Source organism: Condylostylus longicornis, unplaced genomic scaffold, assembly GCF_029603195.1.
Source record: "Condylostylus longicornis isolate FDR11 unplaced genomic scaffold, ASM2960319v2 ptg000055l, whole genome shotgun sequence".
In the NCBI taxonomy this organism is placed as follows: Eukaryota; Metazoa; Arthropoda; class Insecta; order Diptera; family Dolichopodidae; genus Condylostylus; species Condylostylus longicornis.
The window spans coordinates 11501154-11513664 of NW_026578024.1; the positions used below are offsets into that span (position 1 = coordinate 11501154).

General features: G+C 25.8%; 1 protein-coding gene across 2 annotated transcripts in view; it reads right to left on the bottom strand.

Moving 5' to 3' along the window:
• Nucleotides 1–12511, bottom strand: part of LOC129611820 (probable cyclin-dependent serine/threonine-protein kinase DDB_G0292550) — a 164057-nt gene that overhangs the window by 59013 nt on the left and 92533 nt on the right. For both annotated transcript variants that reach the window (XM_055525194.1, XM_055525195.1), the window contains one exon: nt 12305–12403. In XM_055525194.1, the coding sequence (XP_055381169.1) occupies nt 12305–12403 (99 nt within the window). The remainder of the gene's footprint in view (nt 1–12304; nt 12404–12511) is intronic.

Consider the following 12511-nt stretch of genomic DNA (forward strand, 5'->3'; position numbering starts at 1 on the left):
TTTCTAATTACTGTCTAAAACCATTTTGAATGAAATTCTTGGAATACAATGACATTCTTTTCAAAAAAACAATTTACGAGTTCCACTCTGAAATTTCATTCTTTCATTTGGAAAAGAATTCAATTGAAATCATTGTATGTATGCACATAATATGTATATAATGAATATTAAAATTATATAAATACGTTAAATTGTGTATTTGAGATTTAATTATACACGTTGTATAGGTGTGTATAAAATTTAATAAATTATTGGTAATTCAAATATAAATTTACGGCAATTGGAAATTTGTTAATATAAAATTTAAATTTGAATTAAATTTAATTTTTCAGTTAAATGAAGTACTTCGGAAAACATTTCAAAATGTCGAAAGATGTTCTTGTAATCAGTACAAGTAGAATATAAATTTTTGGAACGAAGATGGGGTCACAATGCGATGGAAACTGCAAAATATGGTACAATGAAGACTGAACTGGTTTGGCTATTAAAGATTTCAAAGAATTTCAAGCTGATCCCGAGAAACTATGCCTTGGTAAGAGACAAAAGCGCAAGTAAACTGTTATCGAAACTCCAACAAATGCACCTACTTTACGGATCAAAAATATGGATAAGAATACTAGTATACAGACTCTAAATTTGAAAAGTTTTTAAACTAAAATGTAATTTGCTAAACTAAATTGATAATTTTAAAAATTTTTTCAAAAATATGAAAAAATTTTAATTAATTATTAAAGTCTTATTAAAGTTTTCATATTATTTTAGAAAATCTAATTCTTTTAGAGATTTACAACACTGTTCATAATTGTTTATAACACTGTGTCTTATTGGTCCCATTATTCACAACACTCATTAATTATTTATTAAATTTATTTCGTATATTTAAAATTTAAATTTATTATTAAATAATAAATTATAAAAATTTTCTATTCATGTCCTCGAAATTTCTTCTATACCCTTTTTATTGTTATTTCTTTTTTTTTCTTTCGGTTCCTCACTTAATTAATAAATTATGAAAAATTGAAAATATTTTTATAACCTTAAATCAGTTACAAGTTATTTATTTTACAATATCTACATTAAAAAATATTTATGTACACCCACCATTCATATATACATACATAATAATATTTGTTATATTTCTTAAGCTATGTGTATCTATTATGTATACATAAAGATGTACATACATTGAAATTTTATATACTCTTTATAAATAACTTAAATCCCATTATCATATTAAGGACTAAAAATACATAAATTTTTATTGTTACCTTAATTATACTCTGATATACTCGTATATATATATGTAATGTACATATATATTTTTTTAAAATATTACCCATATTGTAAATATGCTATTAAAAAAAAATTTTTTTTTCTTATCCTTAACACCATCAAGATAATTACACACAAATACAAAATATTAAAAGGAGAGCAAAAAATATAATTTATATTATTTTTCTCTCTCATTTTTTTATAATACTTATGAGAATAAATGAAAAAAAAATAAAACGTATGTATGTATCTATATGTGTATATATTTACAATTATTATAGTAATAAAATAACAGTGGGAATAAAATGACAGAAAAAAAGTGTCGTCGGTTCGTTCATTTTCAAAAATGGAAAGATGTCAATTCATTATTCATTCACAATAAAAAATAAAAAATTTTATTTACTTGGAATGTAGAATTCGTATTTATATATGTATGTAGCTTTTTGTTCTTTCTATGCGGGAGCCACGTACACACGTACAAACATATATTAATATTTACAATTTCATAAATAAAAACTAGATGAAGAAATTTGAAATAATAAACAATTATAATCGAGATAACCTTGAGATATATGCACTACAGTAAAATAACAAAAAGATTTTAATACTTTAGACCTTCAGAAAACAAATTGTGTTCAAGTTTTCAATTGTATATATTGGACCGTGTTGGTGAATTTAACCACAAAATAAGAATGTGCAAATACGCATCCAGTGCCAGTAAGAAAATTTAAAATGTACGTGCATTATGCTTGATTTGTGAATTTTATTAAAATTGTGTTAATAAATAACACTTCGTGAGCTGAATTGTTTGTAAACACTGTGCGTTGAATATGACCTGAAGCTGATAATATAAGCCGTGAGTTGAATTTTGTATAAATACATTAATGCAATGTTGAAGTTAGAATATTTTTTATTTCATTTTTCCAAGATTAACAATAGAAAAATTAATTAATTACTGAGTCTACCTTCAGATTCTAACTCAAAAAATTTTTGTTTGAAAAATTATAATAACACCTAGCCCTAACAGTTTATTATGACTATAAATATAGACTAGTTTATGAATTAACAAAAATTGAAAGTAATGCGTCATTTAAATTGAATTACAAACACATTTTTATGTGTCCTCCAAATATTTCACATGCTTTTGTTTACAGGCACATATATAGTTGAATGATGGAAATGACTTGATGAGCAAACAGAATAATGTAGATGTTTGTTAACATTACGTTTTACTCACGTATAAAAGATAATAAAAAATAAGTTGTAATCATTCTATATAGGTACCATTGTATTTATTTTGGAACCTTACGCAGAAGGAAAAATTGTAGTGTCATTGTCCTCATTAATTTGTTTCCACCAAAATAACAAAAATGGAAAGTGAAACAGTCACTAAGTAAATTAATTTTTGTAATTCGTTCATGTTCAATCACAGTTTTTCGCAGTAAATTCTTGATTTTTTCTTTTTCGGGGAATTTGTTTGTCTTTCTTTTATTTTACTTATTTCTTTTCTATATTCATTAAATTTCACTGACTTTATTTTTTTCTCTGCTATCATAGAGGTAACAAAACCGTTTTTCCTTTCTCAAATTTTTTTTCTCGTATATAAAGGACTCCGCAGTAGGTATGAAATACAAAGTGTCATTGTAGAATATATTCGCGTGACTCTGTGTTGTACCCTGTGTGTTAAAACTTAGTAATAAGTATATAAAAATAAATTTCCCAACTAAAAAAAAAACAAAAATCAAAAAGAAAAAACATAAGTGAAAAATTTTTCATTTTTATCTAGAGTTTTTCTTATAAATTTTTTTTTTTCTTTTGCCTTATAATTTTCAATCAGATAAGAGGTCTAAAGGTAAACATGAATAAAATAAAAAAAAGGAAAAAAAAAATAAAAACAAAAATATAGTAAAATGACAGGATCAGAAATACAAAAATAAAATAATTATTATGAATAAAGTGGAGAAGGACAACGAAAAAGAAAAGGAAAAGAAAAAGAAAAAAAAAAGAAAAATACAAACTATAAAATAATAACTAGTTGATGAAAGAAATAACGGTATTAGATATTAAATTAAATTATACCGTAATAATACAAATTAACGGTAAATAACATTTTAATAAAATAAGTGTTGTGATGAATTTTCAGAATTTCTTGTATAATATTGTATTTGTATTTACAGTTTAATATTCGGAGTGCCTATATAAACACATACATGCTATTTACTTTGAATATATAGAACAAGGTCAGGAAAAAAAATTGAGAAATATTGTATAACTGAACGTCATTCTTAAATTATAACTGCATAATTTGCAGTATGAAAGTGCATACATAAAAATGATTGTTACAAGTTGTTATATGAGAAAAAAAATATACAGAAGGCCAACTGATTATTATTTTTTATTTTAAAAAGTTGATTTCTTTGAAATTATTCGAGTTGTTTTTTCGAAATTGAAAAAAATTTAAAGTTTTATTTAATTATGACTATACTAATTATAATATTCGATTTATAATTGGCCAGCTTATTTCAAACTTGCATTTTAACAAATTGTTCTCATAATTACGGTATTGGTATTGAATGTATATTATATGAGTTGTGCTCGCGAAGTCTTCATATATTTTGCAACGCAGAATTTTGTGATTTCAAGCAAAAAGATTATGTATTCTAGTATTTTTGATGATTAACAATGTAAAATTACAAAAAGGACAATAACAGAAAAAATTTTTGTACAGTCTGTAAGAATTTCTCGAAACATTTTCTATCCCATTTTAGTCTTTAAACGAAGCTTAGCGATTCTTGACCGAAGGACTTTTCTCATAATTATCACAATATTCAAATTTAATTTTGGAATTAATGGTTTATATTCATAGTTTTCTGTATTTAGGTTTTTTAATTTTAATCTTGTCTCTCCCGGTTCATTGCCGCATAAGAAATTAAGCGACTTTTATTTTGCAAGTTACTTTTTATGATTTCGGAGTACATTTACGCGATAAAAATTTTTAAACTATTTATAAGGACAATATGGCACAACCATCGATTATTTGGATAAAGTGTGTTAAAGCAAGTCGAGTTCTTATCAACATTTCAATATAAATTTAGTAAAATTTTAAATCAATTAAACCTATTTGAAACTCAGAAACTTCAAAATTTCTTTATAATTTTGAATCCTTTATGCCTTCAAATTTAATGTTACAATATTTTTATTGTGACAGATTTTACTTAATAGCTACTATTATAAATTATTACTAAAATTTTCGGATTCCCTGATAATTTTATTATGCCCTTCTAAAAGTATAACAGTTCTACCCTCTTTCTGTCAAAATTTTTAATAAATGAGTTTTATGATATATAATTTCATACTAACATACCTAGATATGTATATTATATTTTTTGAATAAATGAGAATGAACATGCAGCTTTATGGTATACCATATTATATAATTATATAGTGTTTGTAAGATAATTTAAATTTAATTTATTATGATAATGCGATCCTCCCCGCTTTTATGAAATTGACCCGGAAAATTAATTATTACTTTTTTTAAACATTTTTATACGCCTACAAAATGTCAATATCGCAAATTTAAACATTCTTGCGTGGTATAATAGGCATATAAGATAGTTAACATTATGTAAAATAATAATAAACATTTTTTGTAACTAAAGCTAAATTAAACAACAATTTGCATGTTTTTATGGCAACATTCATTCAGACTATTTATATGAGGATGATAATATTGTAATTTTGGGTGATTTCAATCGACCGTCATTATCTTTTGTCATCGATGATTTTGATAACAAACTTCTTCCTATCAATTTCATGGATGACATAGATTTTGACTTTATTAGTACTTTTTATGGGAACGACTTACAGCAGGTTTTTCGTTACCCCAACAGTAGAGGTAATTGGTTGGATTTAGCATTTTCTAATGCTTATGACACCATTAATGTTCGTTCTGCCACTGACGAAGAAAATCTTTTCCGAAACTCAATCCATCACAACGCGTTGGTTTTAGAACTACCCTATTCCAACCATAAATTCTCAAATACTTACAATAACGAAATTGTATATGATTTTATGAACGCTGATTACCACGGTATCAATTATGCCCTTAGTATAATTGATTGGGAAACGTTGTTGGAGCAGCATAATTTAGATAATATTATCTATGATTTTTATTCCATTATCTTTGAAATAATTGACAACCATATTCCGAAAATCCGTAGAAAAGACAAATTAAAAGAACCTTGGTTAGACCGTAATTTAAGACATTTACGCAACCGGAGAAATATATTGTACCATAAAATTAAGCACTCTGGTAATGACAACAACTCACTTATAAATGATTATAATGAGTTGGCGAATGAATTTAAGATTAAGGCAAACGAGGCATATGATAATTATGTCCAAAATATCGGTAACTCAATAATGAGCAACCCTAAAAAGTTTTTCGACTTCGTTAATACTAAACGTAAATCATCAGGTTACCCGATTTCGATGTGTATGAATGGCAGAATGTCTTCATCTCCCACGGAAATTTGTAACTTTTTTGCTGACAACTTCCAACAAATTTATCGCCCTGAGTTACCCTCTAATAATGTTAATTTCAATCCTGCACCCCTTGTTAATAATACCAACCCGCTTTTCGAATACTTTCATTTATCGGTAGAAAATGTTTTTCAGGGCATCAGTAGTCTAGACGTTAAGAAGGGATCTGGTCCTGACCTTCTGCCACCAATATTTCTTTACAATTGTCGCTACACCTTGTCAAACCCTCTTACTTCAATATTTAACAGATCTTTATCCACCGGAGTTTTTCCATCAGCTTGGAAAAATTCGTATCTGATACCAATTCACAAAAAAGGTGACAAAACAGCGATAGAAAACTACAGAGGTATTGCTATTCAGTCTGCTATCCCAAAATTATTTGAAAAATTAGTTACTAATATACTTGCACCGGTCATCAATCCATTATTAAATAACGAGCAACATGGTTTTAGAACTGGTCGCTCGACAACCTCAAATCTTACAGTTTTCACATCTGACGTTCTTTCATTAATGGAAAACGGTTTTCAAGTTGATACAATATATACGGATTTCAGTAAAGCTTTTGACCGCATCAATCACAATACCTTGGAGCGTAAACTAGTTAATTTTGGTTTTAAGTTCCCTCTACTAGGTTGGCTCAAATCGTACTTCTCGGGGAGAACCCAATTCGTTAAATTCCAGGGGATTAAATCTAAACCTATTCGCGTTCATTCCGGTGTTCCTCAAGGAAGTCATCTAGGCTCTATTCTTTTCAATGTCTTTATTTCTGACCTCTCTCATTGTCTATCGGGTATTTCTCATCTAACCTACGCTGATGATTTAAAAATGTACCACGTTATAAATGATATATCTGATACTAACTACCTACAAACGAAATTAGTACTTCTTGATAACTGGTGCAATGCTAATAAATTAGACCTTAATGTTAAAAAATGTTATATTATCAGCTTTTCACGAAAGCGTTCAATCGTTTGCCAAAATTATTCTCTTCAAAACTCCACCTTAGAACGCGTCGACCACATAACTGACTTAGGTATCATTCTAGATAGCAAATTAAATTTTAATGCACATTATGATTATATGATTTCCAAAGCAAACAAGATGCTGGGATTCATAAAGCGTAGAGCCAGAGAATTTGACAATATCTGTGTTACAAAATCACTTTATTGTTCTCTGGTTCGCTCTATTTTAGAATACGGCAGTATTATTTGGGATCCCGCTTTTGTAACACATAGTAATAGAATTGAATCCGTCCAAAAACAATTTCTCCTTTTTGCTTTAAGAAATCTTTACGATCCACATGACTTTCACAGCATCCCTTCCTACAAAGTTAGGCTGCAGTCCCTAAATATGATTAGCCTTGAATCTCGCCGTTCTATGCTTTCTTCGTGTTTCACGTTTGACGTTATAACTGGCGTTATAAATGTCGAATTCATTAAAAGAAAAATGATTATCAATAATGACGTCAGGCCTACTAGACACACTATATTTCTAAAAGAACAGACACATAGAACTGAATATGGTAAAAATGAGCCCATTAATAGGTGTTGTACTGTATTCAATCGTTTTAGCTACCTTTTTTCACCTACATATTCCAAGAACACTTTCAAAAAAAAAATTCTTGACACTTTATACTAACCATAACCTACCACAATTTTTAAGTAATTCATTGACCTAATTATAGTTTTTTTTATTGTCATAAGTAGAAACATTTTTGACTTTTTTTAGTAAATTTTTTATAATATCATATTACACTATATTGTACCTTGTTATAATTTGTGTTTTTTCTTTTGATTCACTTTTGTTTGTTATACTTAAAATTTCTAATTTTGCTGCATCAGCAGTTATGTATTTATTGTTTGTAGGTTAAATATTAGTAATATTTTTTTTTTCTTGTTTCCTGTATTAAGCATAAGCAATTTTTTTTGTATTTTGTATGTAATAAGTTTCTTTTTTGTAAATTAATATAAATTATGTTAGCACCTTGTTTGGTGTAAATAAATAAAAAAAAATATTTATATGCGTATACATGTATAATGTTAATAGCAAAATATTTGAACGAGGGCATCAAAAAATTTGCATGTATTTTGCAAGGTTAATAATAATTGCTTATTTAGAACATTATTTTTATAGAAATATAAGAACGATATCATAAGGTTGTCAACTATATGCAATGTATATTGAGGCATAAGCTTCGTACATATTATATGTACATATAAATTATTTATGAAATACGCCAAAACTAAAAAAAAATCAATAGAAAGAAGTTCTTGTTGTTAAATTAGTGCAAAATTTTGAGTTTTTATAGGCATTTCTTGAAATTAATACTAAAATTTTGGTACTCCGAAAGTGATTAGCGCGATAATATTACAATACGTTTTATTATTATTGTACAAATGACCTTTATGTCAAACAGATGTAGTTTTTGTCAAACCGACTTTTTTACAAAAATGGACGTCAAACGTCCAAAACAATAACTAAATAATTGAAATAACTGCGCAAAAACCTCATGGTTTGTGCATTTGCTAAAATTCTCGGTCATTTTATTAAAATGTTTACTTTCAGTATTTTTCCCTCAACAGTTCTAATCACTTTCACATTAATATTTTTAAGTTGGTCAACATACATACTAAGATGTTGACAAAATAAAATCTTATTAATTCCATTTCTTCTTATGAATGTCTTATGAACCAGAAGTTAAAGGACATGGTTGTTAAAAATGTAAATAGATTGTGTGTATATGTACGTACAAAATATGAAAATGGTAAATTATAAAAGAAATAAATAAAATTTTCAACCATCCCAAAATACACCAAAATATTTTTTAAAAAAGTTTTTCTATAAAGTTAAATTAGTGTTAATTTTCTTTCTTCTTCATTACATAATACTCGTAAAATCTTAGAAACCTAATTTTCCTTTTATAATAGAAGTGTCATTATTATAATATTGAAGGGTCGTTAAAAGTAATATTAGATTTCTACAAAAAAAAATAAACATATTTAATTTCTCTAACAAGAAGCAAACAGCATTTTGAATACAAGATTTTAATAACACCGACAGGCACAATATAAAAGTTGAAAGGTTATCTACATTAAATGTTTTTAAATTGATTTATGGATTATGAAAAGGTAAAAATTTCGAGTGAAACTTTGAAAGTGCGTTTAAAATTCTAGATGCTTAAAAGAAGATTATTTAGACATCATTTTTACCGGTTGCATTGCATACAATAAGGGAAGTTATGTGATGGCACCAAATTTCGGATGTGGAGTATTCATTGAGAACGGCACTTCTCCATAGAAGGGAGGTATAAATAAACTATTTTTAAAAGAGATGCCGGTCTGTCGGTCTGTGTACGCACGCTTGAGTCTCAACTTCGGCTGAACCGATTTTGATAAAATTTTATATGTGACCTTATTTTGGTTATGTCAGGAATATTGATCAACTTTTGAGAGATATCACACGTACAAGAACTAGAGCTTTTTGCAGGTCGATTTTACATTTTTTCGCATATGAACAGAAATAATCAACTAATTTTCTTGAAATTTAATATTTAAATTCGAGGTGGTTAAGTAATAAATCTGTAAATTTTTCGGAAAGATCAGATTTGTGAAACTGAACTAGGGGCGATTTCACTTTTTTTACTATATCTTCTGAACTACTTTATGAAATTCCTTGAAATTTAATATTTGAGTTCTGGTTGTTACCTAAACTTAATCCGAATTCGTCATTTAACAATAGTGTTATTTACTTTTGTTAAATGACGAATTCGGATGGCTCTAAAGAAAATTTTCATGGAATTCGGATGCCACAAAACGAAACTCATACTAAGAGCCAAGTTTACATTTTACAGGTATCTTAAATAAAATTTTACTAATTTCATTAAAATTGTAAAGAAGTGTTCAAAAAGCATTTGCATGCGGAACATACCTATAGAGTTGGTTATGTGTTGACCACATCAGATTTTTCATTTCATTATTACACTGTAATTGTTATTTTTATTATAATTGTGTAAAATGTAAATAATTTCAAGTTAGATTCAAGGATATTAAAGAATTAAAATTAATTTTCTATATTATTATGTAGATGTTCCTTGGAATTATTTATTTTATTAAGATGCTTTTAATTTAAGTTTGCAAAAGGAAAATTCATAATAATATTATTTAGGACTTTTGGCATTATATTTGTATGTTGATTGTATAATAAAGAAAGGATATTTTAATTTTATATAGTAAATAAAATTTTATTGATTTTATAATTGGGATTTAATTGAAAAATAAAAGAAGGAATCCTTTTATATAGGTTTCCTTAAAAATAAATTACGTATTTAAAATTCAAAAACATATAAAATTATTTTAAACTTAAGGGTTTGTTTTTGTTTTTTGGGACAAAGATTATAATAAATTTTAAGATTGTTGATCTTTATAAATAATATAATATGAATATTAATTTATTATAGAAATTATATTATTAAAAATAAATTTGCTATATTTATAATGTCTTGGGTTAAAAAATTCCTTTAGGTTATATTGTAGGTATTTTGCATAATACTTGTGTATTAAAATATTTGTTTAGAAATTATAAAAGGAATTTCACTATTACCTGTTGAAATTATGTACAAATATGAATATTTATATACACACATACATATGTAGGTATGTATATGTATACCAGCTCATTGTTAATGTTCATGTATGTGTAAGAAATTGGTTTAATCTAAATAATAGATTTAATATTTGAATTGAATTCAAATAAAAATATTTTGGGGAAAAATAATGGAAAATATTTTAATTGGTTTTTCTGAACCCGAAAGGAAGAAATAATAAATTTGTTCTTATATTATTTGTAAGGACAGTAAAATAAATCAAATGAATGGAATCTTTAATAAAAGATGAAATAATGACATAAAGGACACGATTTTTTATTGAAATTTTTTAAGATTGTAATTTTTTACCATATATAGTGTAATATCTAGTGTAAATATTTTTTTTGTAAAACAAAATTTTGGGTACCCATAACATTACTTTAGTGTATTAAAGGTAATAAAATGTCTTATAGTTTTAACAGGAGTACTGTGATAATTCGAAAATATTTCAAAAATATTAATCTTGCTCAAATTTATAATCCAATTTTTCTAGTTTTTATACCAGATTTCGAAAATTTTGTGTGTCATATTACAAAATATGAAACGCTATGCAACTTTGTACTTTTTTGGAGAACATTAACGCTCTTGGGTCCAATATAATTACTTGGTTCATCATTGAGATTTTAAAATTTTCAACAAATTTCGATTAATTTCGGTACCATTTCCAAAAGAGAAAAGTTTTAATAAACCGGATATTGGATTGAATAATCGATTTCAAATTTATTTAAATTTCATTTTAGTTATCACGTTATTATTCTTATGTATCTTTCCGTAATTATGTAGTTGAAATTATCATATATGTATTAAACTATTTTAATATTATTGTTATACCTTTAGATACATAAGTATGTATAATGAATCTAAATCTATTTGTTAATTAGCGCTCAATTTGCACGAGAAATAGTTAATATAAGACGATAGTTCCAATAAAATACAAAATTCTAATTATATTTTCAAACAAAAATCGTATTCTTCTTTTCAAAATCACTATTAATTACACACTTTTGTAAATTGTTAAACAATTATTCATTTAAAATAAATAACAGAGTATACGTAAAATAGTAATAACTTTTCATTATTAAATTTACATTTTTTATAATTTTATTTGCACAAAACTTTCATAAATGTAAGTAGCTATTTTGAAAAATAAAAGGAGGAACTAAAACATTTATACATTTTATATAAATTCTCACGATTTATATAGAAATTAATGCAATATTGCAGTACCTATACTCTTTCACTTTAATAAGTTATAAACTAGAGTGTTGCTGTTAAAAAATCTTGACTATAATTACATAAAAATTGTTTATAAAAATTTTACTACATATGGAAAAAACTTTTATAATTACTAGGTCTTCTATAATATTATTATAAAAAGGTAACAACGTAACAACTTTTTACCACTTAACTAATATTGTTATATACATAGGTGCATACCGAAAACTAAGAAAATAACTCATTAAAATTAAAAAAAAAAACAAAAACGAATTAGCAAAAAAAAAAATTTTCGTTATGACGTTAATTAAATTCTTCATTACTATGTCATTAAACTTGCTATGCCAGCGTATATATATTTTATGCATACATTCGTCAGTGCAACTATGTTATACGTCACGTAATTAAAATCCATAACGATACGAAACAAAAGCCATTAAAAATAAAATTTAAAAGAAAAAAAAATAAAAGAAAATTTATAACCGCTGTTAATAAGTTTGCCACTATAGAAGTAAACGTAAATTTTCAATACATACATATGCATATGTATACAATTAATGTTCCTTATAGTAAGTAAGTAGGTGTATAAATATGTATATACAAATAATTTGTTTGTTTATAAAAACTTACGTCAATTTCTGCACCTGGTATACTAAAATTTCTGAATGGTGGATTTCTAACTCTAACATATTCAAACAATTTCCCATGATCTGATTTTAGCCACAGAACCTATAAATAAAAACAAAAAATAAATTTATATGGAAAAATATTTTTTAATATATAAAATGTTTAATTAGTTAATGAGAGCTGTAAAAATATTGTTAAAATTGTAAAATT